This window comes from Urocitellus parryii, chromosome 10 (genome assembly GCF_045843805.1).
Source record: "Urocitellus parryii isolate mUroPar1 chromosome 10, mUroPar1.hap1, whole genome shotgun sequence".
NCBI lineage: Eukaryota > Metazoa > Chordata > Mammalia > Rodentia > Sciuridae > Urocitellus > Urocitellus parryii.
The window spans coordinates 72,431,441-72,452,461 of record NC_135540.1 but is presented as its reverse complement, the minus strand read 5'-3'; the positions used below and the strand labels follow the sequence as shown (position 1 = coordinate 72,452,461).

The following is a 21,021-nucleotide window of genomic DNA, read 5'->3' as shown; positions in this document are numbered from 1 at the left end:
GATCTGTTTAAGGTACCATAATGCCATATGGGCATTGACTCATGTCCACTGTGTCACACACATTGTTCAACTTGACAGTGGGGGTGCCTCACAGAATGCCCCAGTCATAACCTCTGCTGTTTGGGAACTGGCATCTTAAAGAGACTAGAGAATAAGTAATTTTTCTCCATCTTCTTCTTCTCCTTTTCTTCTCTCAACCCTTCTTATGTAGAAGGTGCTAGGGATGAAGAGGTATGTCTGTTAGGAATTCAGTTCAGCTATAAATAACAACAACAATAATAAAATAAATGGTGGTCTAGCCTGAGACCATAGAACAAAGACACTGGAAGCAGAGGGTTGATGGGTCTTGTTCTATTGTATTGCCATGATTATTTTGTCCTTCCCAATGGCCACAAAAAGACTTTGGTGCTTTCAGTCAGCATGTTTAAGTTAAACCAAGAAAAACGCCTTAGAAGAAAGGTAGTACCAGCTGTATAAGCTGCTTTTATCAGTTGGGGCAAAACCCTTCCATAATTCCTCATCCTTCCCTAACAGGAGACTTAGATTTTGTTTTCAAAACTGTCTCATAAGGACATCATTAACTGAAAAGACATCTACAGTAAAGAGAGAAAGAAATAGGCTCATAATAATTTGGAATCCGTCAATGAACAGTATGTGTTGAAGTCCGTTTTTGTTTTGCCTTTTTTTTTTGTTTCTCTTTCTCATATTTTCCCATTGCCCTCTCTCCACACGCTTGTCTCCTTTGGAAGGAAGTAGAATTGACAAAAGTGATTCCATGAGATTTGTTTCAGGAAATAAAATATGCCTTATATGTGCAACAGAGGAAGGAGCATAGATGGCTGTAAAGTAGGAAATCTCCATCAGAGCAGAAAGAAGTCAGGAAAAGCTGGCATAGCAGTATGAGCTGGAGAAACACGTTCAGGGTTTATCCAGCAGATTAACTTCATATGCACTTCCTTTGCTGGAGGCAAAACTAGTTTTGTTACCTCTGAAATAATGAACCACAATGCACAGAGTTTTCTCTAGAACATTTAATTACAGATTGTCCAAGAGAAATTGTGCTTATTGTCAGAGCAAAAAAACATAGGAAGACATTTGCAACATTCACAAGCTTTTTAACTATAACAACTATTCAAATATTACCTATTATATAAATCCTTAATAAGTGATTTTTTTTCCTTTAGAAGTGTTATAACCTTGATTAGAAATTTATATATGACCATTAAGATAGTAAAAAAAGAAAAAAATTCCCCTGAGGAGACCAGGCTTCTTGACTCTCTCATTCCCAACTCTGTCCTCTCTCCCTCTGGTCTGCTGTCCGGGCCTCTTCTCCACCACCAACTGGCAGATGACTAGATATACCAATGGTTCTGCTGGGACTTCTAGTAACTAGTCACCATCACTCTCACTTGAACTGCCACTGTCAGATTCACTACTGTCGTCCCTTCTAGGGGGGCTAAAGTTCCTACTGGAATGGGGTTTTCTGTAATACCAGGAGTCTTTCCTTTGTGACATACTCTTATTCCATGTAGAATCATTTCGTCCATGGGGTACATAATGGCCTTTTCTGCTCTGCATTATTGTATTCCCTTCATTACCAGGGCCATTATGGGGACCTACTTCATTTTTGATATCATTATCAAGACCCTGAGAAGGAACAAGCAGACCCTGACCTTTGCCCTGACTAGAAAATCTTTGTTTCCCATTTGCGGTCACTCGGTTCCTGTTAGATAGCTCTGTACCTTTTCTACTGCTACCTCTGCCATTTTTTGGTATTTCGTTGTAATAGGCACTTTCCATTGTATCGCTGCTGCCTTCTTTTGATCTCTCTTTTGAGGGCACATGAGGATGATGGAATTCTACCTTCCCCTGGTGAGCGTTTTGACTGCCAGCATCCACTCTGTTCCCTTCCTTTCCAGGGAGTTCCTTAAAATTGGTGGTGCCTGTGATGTCATTGCTGCCCTCCACCAGGCTGACGTCAGCAGTCCCTGCCCCTTTCCCTGTTTGACGCTTGTCTCCAATGGCGTTGCCATCACTTTCTTCTCCCTCTGGGATCTCATTATAATCTGCCCGCCTTGTGTCAGGGTTAATAGTCGCAGCTTCACGTGGGCCTGGAAGTCCTGTTTGAACACCTGTACTTTCTGGGTCAGGACTGAGAGCTCCTCCTTTGCTAGGAATGCCCTTAGAAGGCTGACCGTCCCCACTGAAAGGAAAGATATCATTGTCCCCTCTCTCCTGAAGATCTGTGTAACCACTGCCTTCGAAATCACTGGGGATTTTCCGGGCTCGGGAGAGCTGTTTCAGGTACTGAGTGTTGCGTCGGATGTGGATGTGTCGAGCGTATTTGCTTTTTACTGGGCTCTTCTGGGCTTGGGGATCTCGTTGATGATTCCTTTTATCTTCTGAGTGGGCTTTGGCATAGTTGACACTTGATGGAATTTTGCTTAGAACATTCCTGGGTTTGTGCTCTTTGTTTTCTTCTCCCCACAGCTCAGTCACAGTCACAGTCGCTGGCCTCACCCCATGTGGTATATTACTTCTGATGAGAGCCACACCATATTCTTCTTGGTCGTGCAGGTTGCTGATGTCATCATCTCCATCCTCAACCCCTTTATTCCCAGTGGATTCAGGAAACATGGACATCGTTAGGCCATCCCGAGCTTTTCCTATGTTACGAATACTATAGCCTTCATTCTGTCTATTTGCAGAAGGAGTTGTGCATTTATCACTTTGGTTATTTCCATTGGTTTCAAAAAAGGACACATCTTTCTCTCTTTCTTGGATAATGATTTCATTAGAGGATGGTTCTTGATTTCTTCTCTTTTCAAAATGATGAAGAGCAATGTTGTCTTTGCTTTTTTCTTCCTGCTGAAGTATAATTTATAGCATAAAGTGTTTATTTCATGCTAAATTTTTTAAAATATAAAAATTCTCAGGCAATTTTTTAAAACCGTATGTTTAATTAATGTAGTCTATTAACTCAATAGAGGCTTATTGGTAGAGTTCATTCTGGAATGGACAAACCAGATTTCATGGAGAAAGAAAATGAGCAAGGTTGGAAGCATGAGTATGATTCAGATATACAGAGGGGGTGAGAATATTTTAAGGGTAAGTGGCAAAGTCAGTTATTTAGAAAAAGATAATATGAGTAAACCTACATGGCTAGAGTGGAGAGATCCTAAGGAAGAGAATAAGAAATAAATGTTTAAAATATAGATTAAGGCCAAACTTTAAAGGAAGACCTAAACTTAAGAATGTGATAGAAGAGTGTGATCTTCATGTAGTGAAGAGTTAGTCACAAGTGAAATGCATTTTACACTTTAAATTATTCTTTGGGGCTTGGGGTTGTGGCTCAGTGGTCGATCACTTGCCTGGCAAATGTGAGGCACTGGGTTCAATCCTCAGTACTACATAAAAATAAATAAAATAAAGGTATTGTGTCCATCTACAACTAAAAAGATATTTAAAATTATTAAAAATTTAATTATTCTCTCTCTCCCCTACCCCTTGCCTTTGCCCTGCTCCTCAGAGGCATTCATTCAGGTATGGAAGAATTTTTATTCTTCACTCTTCTTTTTCATTTTTCCTTCCTTCTATTCTTCCTATTTCCCTCCCTCAATCCCTCCCCTGTTCTCTTTCTTTCTTTCTTTTTACAGAAAATCTACAAATAGAAAAGTATAGCTAATAATCAGCCTTTGACTTTCAAAAAACAAAAGATTTTGCAGCAAGTCTTGTGACAACAGCTATTATTTGAAAAAGAATTCATTAATTTTCTTCTCTCTTTGTCATATAAGACAAATTTGACAATCGGGATAGGTATTTCCGTTCTCAATTTAGCATTTACCAGAATCATTTGGAAGTCTGTTGAAACAAAGACTGTGGGGCCCAAAGATCAGGTTTCTGACTCAGCTCATCTGAAACAGAGCTTTAGCATTTGCATTATAACAAGCTTTCAGATGAGGTAGATTTTGCTGGTCTAGGGACTACAATTTGCAAACCTGTGATCCAGAATGTATGTTTGGAGATCTAGGCAAGAAAAGAGCCCAAGAGAAAATGGATGAAAAGGAGAAAGTGGAGTCAAGCAAAGAGCTTACACCTGAATCTCAATTTGTCCTTTCTTGTGGGAGAGGCTTGTGAAGATGCCACTTTTTTTCAAAGCTGGGGTGCAGCCAGGTTTCAGTAAGCATGCAGAACAACGTGGTTAGGAAGAAAGGGGCTGAGGCTGATTTTGCCAGATACTACTTATTCTTTCTCTCTGGCATAGGCAAGATATTGCAAGGTTTGAGCTTCTGTTCTGGAGCTATGAAGAGGGTGATTGCATAGGTGGAGTGAGGTAGTTCTAAAAGGAGCAATGTAGATGGAGCACATATACTAGGGACAGATATGCGTCATATTTTAAGAGGATACCAAATTGCCTGTGGAAGCCAAGAAAGCCCAAATCACTAATGGGTCCCCATGAAGACTACAGTGATAGTAGGTAATGACTTCCTCTTAGGAAGCCAGCAGGGCAATTAGCACTCAAATAGTCAACAACTCTGTTCCATGGTTGTCTGAAGAATCCCATCTTCTCCCCTGTGGTGTAAGCTGGGTTTGTATTTAATAGTGCATGGCTTATAGCAGCTCAATTCACAGTAGCCAAACTGTGGAACCAACCTATATGCCCTTCAATAGATGAATGGATAAAGAATCTGTGGTATATATACACCATGGAATATTACTCAGCAATAAAAGAGAATAAAATTATAGCATTTGCAAGTGAATGGATGGAATTAGAGAATAGCTTGTTAAGCAAGCCAATCCCATAAACTAAAGGCTGAACGGTTTCTCTGATAAGTGGATGCTGATCCATAATGGTGAGGGGGGGCATGGGATGAGTGGAGAAACTTTGGAAAGGGCAAAGGGAAGGGGGGAGAGGGGATGGGAGTAGGAAAGATGGTAGAATGAGACAGATATCATTACATACATCAGTATATGTATGATTGCACAAGTGGTGTGACCCTACTTTGGGTACAACCAGAGAAGTAAAAAATTGTGCTCCATTTGTATACAATAAATCAAAGAGCATTCTGCTGTTATGTATAACTGACTTGAACAAATAAATAATTTTTTTAAAAAAAGAGTAATTGGGAGTGGGGAGGTGCCTCAAGCGGTAACGTGCTTGCCTGGCATGAACGGGGCGCTGGGTTCGATCCTCAGCACCACATAAAAATAAAATAAAGATGTTGTGTCCACCAAAAACTAAAAAATAAATATTAAAAAAATTCTCTCTCTCTCTCTCTCCCTCTCTTTAAAAAAAAGAGTAATATGTTGGTATTACAATTTCAATTTAAAATAAGTACACCTGTGATTTTAAGCCTAAACCTTTTTAGGAAAAGGTGTTTATTAGTTAAAAAACATACTTAAAAAGAAAGCCAAATATATGAAATTTATATACTCAATTTAAAATAATTAAAAGAATTTCATGATTCTTTAGTAAACCAGAACAAAAATTAATCAAAGGCCCCCTTATATGTGTTAAAATTTGACTTTGAAAAAAATTTGTAAATTGAAAATGATTAATTAATTAAGAGAACTTAATTAATTAATTAAGATGGTATACAGGCATGGACTAAGCCATGCCTGTATACCATCTTAGAGAAGAAGGGGAAGTGAGGATCTGAGCATTTTTATCTAAAAGAGACTAAAGGATTTACTCAAAAACTATTTACATTATTAGATAACCTTAAGTCTAGACAGGTTAAAATGAATTTATGTGCATTCCCTTGTCCCTTCATAAACCCATTGGTAGGATCTTTTGAGCAACGGAATAATTACAGACAGAAAAAATTCCATAGTTCTTTATACCCCAAATTGAATTTATGCCACTACATAAGCCTTCAAACTGGTGAATAATATAAAATCAAAATAAGAGATACTTATGGAGGACTCAAGATTTGTATACAATTGGGCTGTGTGCTGTATGTTCTAAGCAAAACCTGGTGAATTATTAAATGGCAAAGACATCCTGTAGGTACAAATGGTATGTGTAGCAATTTTTCTTCTTAGGCCACTGTGTTCATATCCATCACCTGACTATGGTTATGGGGTCCCATGTCAACCCCAAACTCTAATGTAGTCTGATCATCCCCAGCACACAGCATCTGTCACTTTTCTTGCCCTGGCCATAGCCCTGTATTCACTACACAGCTTAATTTTGTCTTATCTTTTTGTAACCACGATTCAATCTTCTGGCTCTTGTTGAGCACGTGAACATCTTCTTGGACATGTTAATTAAAGATGTAAACATAGAGATATCTTATCTCCCAGATAGAGAAGCAGTCAGCTGAAAACACACACTTTGGGAGCAAGTTTGTAGGGAATATATGGAAGAAGATAGAAAAAACAGATTCAGGGAAGCCAGCACCATTAAGAATAGCACCAAGTAGAATAGCAGACAGGAGATGACCATGGTCTTTCTTAATTCTTCACTCCAGTGCGCACTAAAAGTGGTTGAATTATGGAAAGAACATGGATATTACAACCACCTGCCTGACTCTTTATTGACTGTATGACCTTGGGAGCCTTATTTAACTCTTTGAGTTTTAGCATTTTCAGCTATAAGATAGGAAAAATTATACCTACCTTTTAGGATTGTTGTGAGAATTAAATAATTTTATTAAATGATATAATGCATGTAAAGCATCTAGCAAAATTCCTATCATTAAACAAGTCTATATAAATGATAGTAACAATAATTTCTTATGGAACTGTATACAACTCTTTATGGGATGCTTTCTCACATAATGTTAATGATAGTCATTTGATATAGAATGCACGCCTGTTGTCCAAGTCCCTCGACATCTCTAACATGGTCATAGAGGCAGGTAGAGATAGAATTTTTCTGAACCCTCTGCCCATACAATACCTGAATGTTGCCCTCTGTCTGTTGGTTCCACAAGCATGTGGCCCCTGATGACATGTTACTTAAAATGAGGTTCTGACAGAACTTCTTCTCCCAACCCCTCTCTGTCTCTCCCCTACCCCCAAATAGAAGCACGGTTCTAATGGAAGGACCACCAGTTATTAATTATTTGGTGCAGTGGGGAAATTGTTGAATCAGCTCCCACTCGAATCTCAAAATAAAAATGGTTTATCTAAATGTACTTCAATTGCATGAAGCTTGCTAACGTCTGCAAAAGTGCCAACTTGTAGCAATTTTAAGATTTAATTTGAATTGATTTATTTGTGGAAGTTATGACACCATTAATCACCAGGATGACACCATTATTTTTTATATTCCCAAGTATGTTCTAAAAGTAGGCAAGACTTTGCTATGAAAAAAAGAGAGCGAGAGAGAAACAAACTTTGCAGTGAGTTACTTCTGAATAAAAAGTACTAGAAACAGTATCTTGCTTTAAGTCGTTTAGTTTGGGACATTTATATTGTCCATTGCAAACAAGCTTATTTACTCATTGCTAGTATAGCCTTTTGAGCTAAATAAGTGGACCAGAAAAAATAAGTAGATTATAATAATTCCTTCTTGATTTTGTCTTTTCCTATTCTGAACTAGGTAGTTTTTTGTTTTGTTTTTGTTTTTTTGTTTGTGTTTTTGTGTTTTTAGTGCTTTTACTAGTTTCAGAAGAGTAACATATTTACTAATGAATTCTATGCATGTCATTAGAGAAATTAATGAGATTATTTTATAATGGAAAACATGAAATAACTCTTGAACTGTGGTATGTAATAGCTAATCATTTCTAACCATGCATCAGAGAAAATGTTTTAAAACCAGAAAAACTTGCTTTTTTGCATTTGCTTATGTTAAGTAATGTTTGGCTGCATATTGGTCTATGAATAAGTTAGCTGGTCTGATTTTGTATTTTCATTCTTCAGTTCATAGTATTCTTTTCTTGGAGAATGGCCTCACCCATTCATTTCTGTTTTCTCAAATCCTGCTCATCCTCCAAGGCCCAGCTCAATAACTCCATTATGTGGAGTTCCCTGAACACCAGGCAAACAACCATTTTTTTTTCCTACTCCAAGTCCCTAAAGCAGAATTAAAAAAAAAAAAAAATCCCTTTTATATGGCACTTTCCACATTGCCTCTTGGGTTCTAATGATTTTGTAAGTGTCTTTTGTTTATTTTCTAATTCCCAAGATCCTGGAGAGAAGGAATTAAGTATTTTACATAGTACCTTACACAACAGAAATAGCTGAATTTTTTTGTTACTACAAGTAAATTCTGACTGATTTTAATAGGAAAGTGGATGCGGTTTTAGAGATGGCATGTAAAAGATACCAAACAGAAGAAAATAACATTCTGAAGGGAAATTTCTACTTCCATGGGAAATGAGAACAGATTTGGAAAAGTGAGTAGTACTTCTGCTGATGGTATTGAAAGCTGTTTCCAGCTCTTTGACCAACGTATCTACAAGAGACTGAGTGAAAAGAATTATTGTCAGCCCAGTGACAAAGGCCTCATTCTTTCTCTTCTGAGCATCCCAACACAGATTGAGTCATCCGTGGAATGAATTAAAGACACTAAAACATGTCATTCTTAGGCCAAAATGATTTCTCCTATTAACTTTCCCCTGGTGAGATCCCCACCATTAGAGCATATGGTGTCCAGAACATCTCCTCACGTAAGATCAAAACTTACTCAAAATAATGTGGCAATCCATGGGTGTCTGTAGCCCCGCAGGTCTTGAAACAGACAGGATTTTGAGCCAAGGCATGGGGCGGGAGTCAGGAACACAGAGTAGCATTAGTAGAGAGGACTGAGGAGCCTAGGAGTATGGGGGAAGGGAGGAAGGCCCCAGCCAGGGACAGAAACCAAAGAGGAGGCAAAAATAAACTTGTCTCTCCTACAATTTTTCCCCTAGGATTAGTGCAGAGTTTGGCTTGCAAAAAGAACCTTCACTCAGAGATTCTGCTTACCTTTCTGTTGGTTTGATTTTCCTTCCCAGATGATGTATTAACATCCTTAAAAATATAATACCCATATTTTTCATGGTGGCCCTTGTATGTTCTCTACAAAAACACAACATTATATTAAGGTGAGTGGTCATTCACTACAAAGCTTCCTGGCTTCCTTTCTGACAGCCTGAGATATTTTTTAACTTGGGAGAAGTCAAATTCTGCTTCTGACAAATGGTAGTGCTTCTTGGAACCACAGGAGGGAGTGCGTCAGCCAGCCTCTAGAGACAAGCCACTGTTCCTTCTCTTTTATCTACTTATCTGTAAATATGTTTCCCTGCATATGACTGTCAAATGCTTCACCTCCCAGGGTGTATCAATTTTTCTTCAAATTTCAATGGAAATGGAACATGCAGAAATATTTCAGATGAGATGGCTGAGGAGATCATGAGGAAGGCAGGTTTTACAATACTCTAATGTCCAAATGGAAAAACTCACAGCAAGAATATGCAGCCTTTTAAATTTGCAGTTTTAGCCCTTTGTAATTTTCAGTTCGGATAAGGAACAGAAGATTGTTAGTTCTTAGAACAGAGTTTTCTGAGAGTGCCAGGAGGAACTATGGCAGGCAGAAGTAAGCTGCAATTTGGTGATGTGCAAAGCTGAGAGTATTTGGTGAACTTTCTGGATGGATGTCGAAAACGAGTTCCATGTAAACTAAATTTTCCATTAAAACCTGTAAACCAATTTCCTCTTTTTTCCCTTTCATTTATCACTTTGCTCCCGTGTGTCCATGTGGCAAAATATGGTTTGCTAGTTACAATATCCCACAATTCTTCCTTATCCCTTTGAAAGTTGCCTAGCAAAACATTATTTCTTGAAGGAAGAAATCACACTGAAGAGAAACAAATCTATATTTAGAATGGTTTCTTACTTTCCTATCACACATTGTGTGAATTTTAATACTTGATTAACTAGAAAGTGCCAAAATGATGTTGGATAATTTTGCACTCCCAGTATAAGCACCCAAAAATATTTTGGCAGTTCAAACTTTCACTTATTGACGTTTTTTCTTTACAGAGCTAAAATTGAGTTATTTGAGAAGAATAATTCTGTTTACCCTGTGTTCTTCCACACAGCCTTGCCGAGGTTTCACAGTCTGTAGTGGAAACGTCTGCAAGGAAATGAGGGACATTTCACCAAGTGGAACATTCTTTCATCCATTTCTTCAAACAAAAAATCATTTATTTTTCTCTCACTGGGTTGTACTAGTCAATGTGGAAAATCATTCTAACCAAAAGAAGGTGGACCCACTTATCCCTTCACAGTTATTTTGGTATTAGAAAGGACAGTGCCAGCTTTATTCTCCCAGAGGGAAACAATGCCATCTCCGTTTCAGAACCAGATTCCAGCACAGAGAACCACCACATGGAATGGCAAGAAGAAGGCAGGCATGATGCTCCAGCGGAGGAGCTCAGATGCCATTGTTATTCACTGAAGAGAGGTTTTCACTCTCAACCTGGAATTGTTGAGTGCAAGAGAACTCAGAGTTCAGTGCTATGGACTTAAGGGTATAAATGGTATAAATTCAACGGTTGATATGATGAGTTAAGTTATGACAGTGCTAGTGGTTCAGGAAAAGTCCCACACCACAGTCCTGCATGGAAGGAGTAGGATTATACCCCTTCTCTGTCCTTACTGTTGCCAGCCTCCTGGCCAGAGGTTTTATTCAGGGAAGGTGAATGGAGGTGGTCAGCAGATTAGAACAAATTCTTTCTCTTGGATTGATATGAAAATGTCAAAATTTCTTGAGAGGTCCTGATGGTGAGGGGTTGCTATTGAAGTGGAGGATGATCAGAAAATAAAAAGGAATAGACCTGGGCAGCTGTCCCAGGCCTTTGAACTGAAGGCAGAACAATATCTAAGAATCCTGAAGCAAGTTTTCTGCAACAGGAACAAGTATATGGATATTTAATTGTCAGTATTTCTATTTCTCTACTTACTTTTGAAAGCCCTAGCTTATCTGTGATGTCGAAAGGGGAACTACCGAATAGAACATGTTTGTTCTTCAATATATATGCTAAAGTAGAAGCAGGAGCCATGGTGGACTGGTTATAGAAGAGAGAAACCTTCAAGGAAAGATCAAAACAGAGGTAAGCAGTTTCAGGGGCTAATAGCAGTCTGCCTAATAGCAGTCCTATTCACTTAGAAAGTAGTTTCCTAAATAAACCTTATTTAAAAACCTTAAAATAAACCTTAATGTCATGGATTTTCTTAAAGCATCTTAAAAATATAAACTCAAAAGTTTACTAAAAATACCTAAATGTAAATCTGTCTAATATTCCATTTTATTCTAGAAACAAACAATAGTTTCTCAAGAAAACCTTATATTCATATAGCACTTCACAGTTTATACACTGTGATAGGGATCTATCACACAGATTTGCATAGAAATCTCATTTGAGTCCCATAAAAACCTGTGTAATATAGGTAATAGAAGAAGCCACAATGCCTATATGTACAGAGGTGGTAGTAGATGTAGAGGAGATACATTAACCTAAATCCTCTCTCTCTCAAAGCCCCAGGATTACAATAATAAATTTTAAGTAGTTACATAAGAAAAAGCATTTGCTGGTAAAAAAAAAAATGTTCCCAAAGCTTACATTAACCTCAAGATATATTTTACAATTTTATTCTTTGTTGTATTTGTTAATGTTCATTCTTATATGATCTTTTGAATGTAAAGTTAGATCATTTCATCATTCTTTACTAATGTCAGAACAGCTAAAATAGTTCTGGAAATGGGGTTATTGGAAGAATAAAACATAAAAATGAGTTGGGTACATATAAAGCAAAAGAAACGAAAGCATGGGCATCTTCTTAACAGAACACAGGCACACTCACAATCACATGCATTTGTGTATGGATTAAAAATACATACATGATGACACAGAGTACCTTGGTATAGCCATGATATTCTGTAACTTAGAACAAAACCTTCCTAGCCATATTGCCTACTGATGAATCTTCATGGAATTGCACGGCCCAATGACCTTTTATTTCTCATGTTTTAAAATTGTTTGGAATTTGGCTTACAGTTCTTAGACATACATAAGTTACACAGTATATATTACATTTTATGCTAGCAATCTATTGTTAAATACTTTAGATAATTGCTAAAACAGAATCTGTGTATCTGTGAGAAAACATCACATTTCACCTTTCGCAATGCCAAATTTTGTACCCTTGCTGAGACTCTTTCATTTGAATCTGTACCCTCCCCTTTTCTCCCAATACCCAATTGGTGGTTGATCTAGGCTTGAATGTGGTTCTGTAATGGAGATGGCATTGTCTGCCTCTGGGAGGAAAGTTGGCACCTTCTTTTGTCCTGTGGTCACTGGATCAATTTTGACATAGCATTTTACTGGAAAATGGTCAGAAGCATCACTCCAGCTGTTCCTTGGAATGTAATGCTCAAAATAAACTCATCCTCAGTTGGTTAGATTGAACTAGGTCAAATAGACCCACCATCATGCCTAAGGGCGTGCCTCTACAGCCTTGGTGAGCTAGGTGATGTGGATTGGGTCTGACACATGTCTGTTTTAAGTAGTACAGCCCCCACAGGACTCTGTGAGTACGTGTACTAAGAGGGGAGTATGCATTCCCCAAATTCTACTGTCCTCTCCAGATGGTATGGTTCATCCTTGTCCCTCTGGTTACCCAACTGGTCGCCCACTCACTTAGGACCTATATTTAAGCATGGTTGGCAACACAATGATTACTTGTTTCCATAGTTGTCCAACCAAAAAGGTTACTCTGAGAAGTTAGGATACTGTTCAGACATTATCTAATTAGCGCTGTGTCTGCATTGCAGAAAATGTCTGTAATGCTCAGCATTGTCACAAGACAATTTGGTCACATCCTGAGTACTCATCTGGGTGAATCAGAAGAAAAGACACAAAGGGAAATAGAAGCTTGAGTTGGGCTAAGTTTAGGTGGCACTACTTCATATCTTTAGCCTCACTGAAGAAGAGAACATGTTTAGCAAAATCCCACAGCACTAAGGTGTTGAAAGAAATACAGAAACATTTTGTACCTTTGCATTGCCATCTGTTTCCAAAATAGTGTTAGTGAGCTTTAAAACATTCATCTGGAGTTCTTCATTTGGATAATATACTAATTTAGCATAGTATGTACATATTGGAGTATATATAGTAAAAAAGAAAAGTTTGGGGCATGATATAATTTAAGTCTTTGAACATTAATCATTAGCCTTAACTAACTTGAAACACTCTTACTGGCTTTTAGTTCTCTCAAAAATACTGCTTTAGGTGCTCTGTAGAAAGTAACATGGAGATATCACATGTTTATTGAAAGGTTCCTTAGTGACAGATGTTAAGTGCTGGATTTTTTCTATATGCTTGATACGTTATTGTTACTGAATTAGATAAATTCTACTAATGTTAAAAGACATGGCTTAAAAGAAAATAAAGTAAGAGATTCTATGAACATAAATGAATTTGTAAATGCTTACTGATGCTGCCCAGGTCACACTAAAAAGCAGCAGTCCCACATAGACACCTTGCATCTTTGAGAATCTCTGTGAAAAGACAATAATATTTTACCCTAAGGCATTGCCAATTGTGAACTGCAGCCATAAACTCAAAAGTACATGTAAAATCCTTCCACCAGAGCATCCATTTCCTTTATGTATATTAATAATTATATATTATTATATATTATAAGTATATAATATTTATATACTGGCACATGTTTTATATAGTTATATCTAGAAATTAAAATATATATATACAAATATTTTGTATGGCTTTTTTATACCCAAATGTGGATATTTTAACCTAAAAATTTTAAAGTCTAATTATTTCTATGTGAAATGAAAATTGTTGACTATCATTAAAACAATAAAGTCAGCTACAGAAATGATTTAGAGACACATTTATTTGCTCTATTGTTAGTCCTACATTTTTTCTCATCTTTACAAAGAAATCATTGAATATTTGTATAGTTCAAAGTGACAGTAAATTAATATAGCAGCTTATAATAGACTCTTTAGGTGTGTCAAAGTAGCAAACGCCACCATGAGGAATAAAATTCTATTTCAATCCAAGCTGGTGCCCCAACATACCTCCCCATATTCATTAGCAAAGTCTCTGAATTCACCACCATCTCTGGGCTGGAGAAACTACTTATGTGACATTTACATTAATAGCTAGCAATTTAAACATTGAAATGAACTAAGGACTGTTCTAAGAATTTCATATGTATTCAATTATTTGAGCCTCACAATAATCCTATAAATGAAGTGAGTCCTATTCTATAGATAAAAAAGGTCAAATAACTTGCCCCCAAACTCATAGTTATTAAGGGGCAGAACAGTGATAGCTATCCAAGAAATGCAGCTATAGAGGCAGTGTTCTTAGTCAGTACTATGTGCCACCTTAAATAAGTCTCTATTCTTTAATTTTATTACAGAAGTATCTACACATAATTGACTTAATGACAAATCATATATCAGACTCAACAATGTAATGTTTAAAACACAGTTATGGGTAAAAGTACACGTTTATACTTTGATAAATATATTGACAGACTCTAGTGAGCCCTTGTAAGTAGACATTAGATTGAAAAAAATATATATTGTCAGAATATCTTTGGACTAACAATTTGTTAATTTTCATGAGCATTAAATATTTTACTAATTATACATAGACATATAGCAACCGAATGAAAATAATATTTCATTCCTTGTGATTAGTTGGGATAAAACACTTTTAAATGAGAAAAGTAAGATATAAATATTCTTCCAATCTTTAAACATTTCAAAGCAAAAATTTATTTGTAGAAGTAAACAAAATTATTGAATATATTCTGAAATTTTAGACTATTCTCTTCCAAACTAATATAATTCTAAGGAATTATTCAAACTAAAGTTTATTTCTTCAAATATTTTATATATCCAGACAATATAAATCAGTTATCAAATAACAATGCTGAACAGTAGAAATATCAGCACAGACAATGTTTGAAAACATAAACATGATCAGATTTTCTTTATTCTGGTTTGTAAAGGATACAACCAAATTTACAGAGGAATAGAGTAGAGTTTAAGTCTTTGTGTTACTGTGAATCTTGATTATGCTGATAGTCAAATCAAAGAGGAAGGAAATACCAAACCATCAATTTGGTGATTAGTTGGTGATTTCTATAGCTTAGTAACACACTTCTTATGTTATAAAATAAAGCACTGAATACTACACAGTTGTGCAAATTGTAGAGAATACCTTCAATTTGCATTTACTTTCAAAAGCAGTAATATGATCAGAGTGCCAAGCATCTTGAAAATGTAAACAGCTATGATATAAAGCTATTTGCTACCAAGAAGATTGAGAGAACCAAATTACCTGGTATGTTTTACCTTCAGAAAACCTGGTTTCTTCTGCAGATTAGCAGTCTCTGAGCATTTTGCTGAAATTTAAAGTTTGTTAGAATTCCCAGTGTCCAATCAGCACTGGCCCACTTTGCACTAGCAAACAATTTGTTACCAGTGCCCACAGATAACCACAGGGGGCAAAGTAATTTTAATCTAAAAATGTTTTTGTGGTAGAAAGCTGCTATCAAATGTTCCAGAAAGTGGAATAAACAGAAAATATAAATACCTCAGTTTGAATATCATGTTGTCAGATAATTAGAATTGATTTCAAAACTATTAGGACAGAATACCTAACAAGTTTAGAGATAGAAAATATTTATAAACTAAAAAGTTTATAGATGCAAATTTTTTATTATCTTTTCATACAAAAAGTCTCTAACCTCAATTTTATCTGAATGAAATTCAGAAGCATTAACAAAGATGATTTGAGTGCCTACTATGTGGCACCCATTGAGAAAATAATAGTGAGCAAAATGGACAAAATAATTCTTGTTTTCATGGAACTTAATGACTCAGTAGAGAAGACAGTAATAAATAAGATAAATAAATAAACCAGTAAACCATTTTATGTTAGATAATGACATAGATGAAGTCTAAGTATAAAATGTACTGCAGGGATAACAAGCATTAGGATTGAGGACTCTAGGTTGAAATCTAGATAGAGTTTTGGAAACACTTTATTGAGAAGGCAACTTTTGGGTAAAGACTTTGCTGTGATTTGAATGCATGTGTCCCTCTAAAACCCATAGAGTCTTTAAGATTTTATTAAGTCATGGGGGTAGAATGTTCATGAATGGGATTAGCAACTTAATAAAAGAGCTGGAGGGAATTAACTAGGCCATTTTTGCCCTTTCACCTTTCTGCCATGTAAGAATGCAGAATTTATCATCTCTGAAAGATGAAGTCACAAGGCACCATCTTGGAAGCAGAGATAACAAATCCTCATCAGACACTGAACTTGCAGAATCTTGACCTTGAACTTTCCGGTCCCCGGAACTATTAGAAATAAATATCTTCTCTTTATAAATAACACAGTCTGTAGTATTTTGTTATAGCAGCATGAACAGATTAAGACGTCTGTAGCCATAGGACTATCTATAAGAAGAACATTCCAAGCAGGAGGAATAGGAACAACAGAGCTTCAGCAACAAGAGCCTGCTGGCTTGTTCTACAGAAGAGGCCAATTTGGCTAGAGGAACTGAGCAAGGAGAATAGCAGCAAATGAAGTCAGAAAGGCATTAGGTGGCAGATGATATGGGGCCTGAATGTCATCACAAGACTTTGGACTTTACCCTGAATGAGAAAGAAATCCTCTAGAGGTTTTGAATGGAGAATTGACTTAAGGAGTGACTGGATTAGGAAAAGGGCAGAGATAGCATCCTTAAAACTCTCATGATAATCCCAAAAAGAGCTGATGGGACTTGAACTAGAGTGTGGCAGAAGAATGATGTAAATGGACGTATTCAGAGTATATTTTGAAAGGCAAGCCAGTAGGACTGCTGGTATACTAGATAAAGGCTGTGAGAGAAAATCAAGAATCAAGATGACATCTATATTAGTGACCTGCAACTAGAAGAATTAAGTTGCTTTATACTGATCTGGGAAAATATGCAGAGAAGATAGTTTTGAAGGAAATATTGTGAGTTTAGAATTGTTCATGAATGTTATATAATGGTCAATTTAAGGATTTCTTTTTATTTGGCAGTATTAGGGATCAAATTCAGGGCCTTGCTCTTGCTAAACAGGTGCCCTACCACTGAATTATAACCCTAGCCCAAGAGTACTGAATTTCTTAATGAAACAAGTAGCAGACCCATATTAGAGTAAGCCATTCATGGTTATTGCCTATTCATCTCTATTGTCCGCACTGGCTGCCAAATTCATAATTGTGATAGTTAAGGGGGTTCCATTCAGTCTAAAAATATAACAACCCATGGGGTTTTTACATTGAAATTATATGTGAAAATATGTATGAAAAATTGTGTGAAAATTATTTAACCTATAGTTTGTGATAAGAACTATCTATAGTTAAATGCATTTTTAAAATTATAGATGACATATGAGATTTAAGTATAAGCTCCAATTTCTCCCAGCTCACCAAATAGACAAAAAAAAAAAAAAAAAAAACAAAAAAAAAACAGCAACAAAAATAGACCTTGGGTGCTTTAGGCTTAGAAAAGGATACCTTTTGTAGTTAAGGTCAAATCCCACTTTTCTGCCATACCAAATTCTGCATCTTATGAGTGTCCTGGGCTGCTTTTTCAAACACCTGCCAAGGCTAGAGTTTGAGCTATTGACCTGGGGCCACAATGATCCAACCTTGAATTTTAGAATATTTGAATACTACCATTCAAAATGAAGGCATTTAATTCTAGGAATTTTGAAGCCAAACTCAAACAGATCTGAGTTCAAATCCTGATTTTACTAAGTGTTCATGTGGTAAATTTCTTAACTAAATTGAACTTTGCCTCAATTTCTCCAACTAAATATAGGGATCATAAATGAGCTAAATTTTCATTAGTACTATGATGCAAGCATTGTTCTCTGTGTTTTTACATTAATTCATTTTACCCTCATAACAACTTTGTGATGTAGGTATTATTGTTATTATACTTACTTTAGCAATGAGACAAAATTATCTTAAGCGACTTTCTTAGGGTCACATACTCAGCAAGAAGAAAAGACAGAAATTGCAACCAGGCAATTTGATGCCAAAACAAAGCTTTAAAACCATCGTACTATACAGCATAAATATTAAATTAACCAGCTCTACAAGGTGCTTAGTTAGCCCAGTGCCCACTTGTATAATTAAAGGATAGATAACTACGCATCCCACCCACTCTTCCCATCATTAATAATAATCGGGTATTCAGGTGATGGATATGTCTTCCATATCTCCTTTCTGTCCTCTGTTGATTACATGTCTTCTTCCATAAAGTACTTAATGTAAGAGTAAAGTCAGTAAAATATTGAGAGAAATAATATGGCTGATGTATAAGAGAACATGGTGGGGTGGTCTATTTCTCTAGACATAATAAATATTTGTGCCTATGATTTCACCAAAGTGCTAAAGATTCAGGTGATAAGGGAAAAAGCTAACACGAAAATCAAAGCCAAGGAAAGAAACACAACAAATGAGAATGTTCAGTCAACTTTGAGACTGAACAGAAATATAGTTATATAAATAGTAGACAGATGTGAAAGCACAAGAGTGTTCATCTTGAGCTTCAAGTATTCCGTAAGACCAATGAATAATTTAGCAATTTCTAAAACAATTGACAGATCATGTTGTCTTAATCTTTTTCATTTTTGTAACATTACTTTTATATTTTGAATGATCCAGGGTAAAGAGCAGCCACCTGGCTTTTGCTTCATATCTGATATAGCCTTCTAAAATATTTGTGGGTTTTTCATTGCTAGAATCTTAAAGCTGTTTTCAGATATATCTCAAATGTGTGTCCCTTTATTTCAAAAAAAATTGAGTATGAGTGTGAGGGGGAATATTTCCCCTTCAATTAAGTGATGGGAAATATCTAATTCTGATCTAGAAGAACATGTGTTCCAGGAAGAGAAAAATTCATAGAATTTTAAGAGAGAAAAAAAAAACTGACTTAGCTTCTAGTCCTACCAAGTAATATACAGGCAGGAGCTAAATATACATGCTCTCAAAGCTAAAATGAATTCAAAGCTAAAAAGAATTAAACTTGAGGCTTAAATTTAGAACCTATAATTGACAAAGGCAAAAAAAAAAAAAAAAAAAAAAAAAGCAAGACCCTATTTTGGCTAGAAGTTTGCAGAGAAGACATTGCAGAAAAAAGTTAGAAGAGTAATCATTTGCTAAATTTCTGTGAAATGAAGATTTAGCTTTTGGCCCCTTGAAACTTTCCCCTTGTTAAGTTCAAACTTCAAAACTCAAAAAAACAAATGTACTAAATGATTTTGTGTAATGAAGAGTTTTGCGATTCAATAACCAAGGATAAAGACCAGAGTTATGTAAAATTAACAAAATTTTATCTAATCTCACATCATGTTTTAAATATATTCATTCATGAGTATCACTCCAAGATAGAAAAAGGTCACTTTTTCTAAAACATCACCTACTACCAACTTTCTCATTTACCCCAAAATTAGTTTTTAATTTTAGTTATTACTTTTTTTCTCTTAGAAATACATAAAAATTTCAACTAGATCCAGAACTGTGGAGGGTCACAGAACAGCAGGAAACTCTAAGGCTACTTGTTTACCCATTGGCTATTACTAGTAGAGAGGATATGTCAATATAATTTGCCTTTATTTTTATATTAGAAAGAAGTTTTGTTACACCTTAAAATGTAATTTAGAGGATGTAGTTAAAATGCAATTATAATGATACCAGCCTTTTCCTTCAGAACATGGTGACATTGCTGGAAGTGACTGCAAGACTTTGTTGTGTGACCTCAAGGGGAAAATATCTCTTATTCTCAAAATAGTATTTTTCAGAGGTTGCGTTTTCTTTTTCAGGACCAAGAATCTTCTCCACAAGAGACAGAACACATTTACCAGTGAGTTATTCATTGTATTGGACACATATTAATACTTTCTTACTAAATTAGTGCATATCTAGTCTCCTCAATTTTTAACTTTTTACTTCATGTTTAGTTGCATTCTGCCATTTTATTTTAGATTTCCTTTCATTACTTTCTTAATTCTCATGAACTCAGGTTTTTCTCTATGCTTGTCAGTTCCTGTGCTAATCAGTTATTTATTGCTATTTAGCATATCACCTCAAAATTTAGTAGTTAGAAACACCAAATTGTTATTTTCTCTCCAGGTTATATGAATTGGCATGGCTACTCTATGAAATTCTCCGTTGGGATCTCTTAGAGAGGTATGGTGAGGAGTCATCTGAAAACTTGGCCCAGCTGTATATCCAAGATGGCGCCTCTGTGTTTTTGCATATGACTACTCTCTCCAGCAGAATGGCTGGACTTCCCACATAATGGCTCAGGACATAAAATATTCAATGGACTGAAAACTCATTAGCTGGATTTATGTTCCATACTAATTACTTTTCATTATTCTGTTCTTTATTAGGAAATTCTCTTTTTCTACTTTGTGAGTCCCAGGTCTCAAAAGCAGAAAGCAGAGATTGCCAGGACATTTCTGTGGGCTCCATCTGCTGTGGAGACACTCTCAGAATGTTGGTCAAAGCAGTCAGAATGAAAAAGGTACAGAAATGGGCTCCACACCCTGATGGAAAGTGACAAAATCACATTGCACAATAGCTTGTAGAATGGAAGATGATGCTGCAGCAACTTTTGCAGAATGGAGTGTGCCCAACACATTCCTATGAGCAACACAGGTATTGAGCATTCACTGTAAACTATTCTTAACAATGTTTGGTATGCTGTGTCTGATGAGAGTTCATTTCTACAACATGAATAATTGTTCTTGTTGTGCTGTTGATTTTACATGACTCTCCCACAGCTAGTATCAAGAGCAAGCTTTTCTTCAGCTGAGTAAGTAGTGAGATATACCTAATAATCTTATTACAGAATTTCAAAGGATAGTTGTGACAGAGCTCCCCTCCCTCCCTCTCTCTCCTCTCCCACTCTCTGTTTTAAATAAATATATGTATATTTATTTGAATATTATTCATCAAAGATAATATATCTTGCTGTGTTTAGGTCCAGGAAATG

At 36.1% G+C, this 21,021-nt stretch overlaps 1 protein-coding gene across 2 annotated transcripts; it reads right to left on the bottom strand.

The window, feature by feature from the left end:
- Positions 1-1,389: 1,389 nt before the first annotated feature.
- Positions 1,390-13,480, bottom strand: Mepe (matrix extracellular phosphoglycoprotein). Of its 2 annotated transcripts, XM_026379625.2 has the most exons (4): positions 13,427-13,480; positions 10,013-10,066; positions 8,917-9,009; positions 1,390-2,868 (listed from the first exon to the last, which is right to left on the bottom strand). In XM_026379625.2, the coding sequence occupies exons 1-4, from the start codon at positions 13,478-13,480 to the stop codon at positions 1,390-1,392; spliced, it is 1,680 nt and encodes a 559-aa protein (XP_026235410.2). The 2 variants fall into 2 exon arrangements, with proteins under 2 accessions (XP_026235410.2, XP_026235411.1); XM_026379626.2 differs by lacking the exons at positions 8,917-9,009; positions 13,427-13,480 and having other exon boundaries at positions 10,013-10,048.
- Between the last annotated feature and the right edge of the window lie 7,541 nt (positions 13,481-21,021).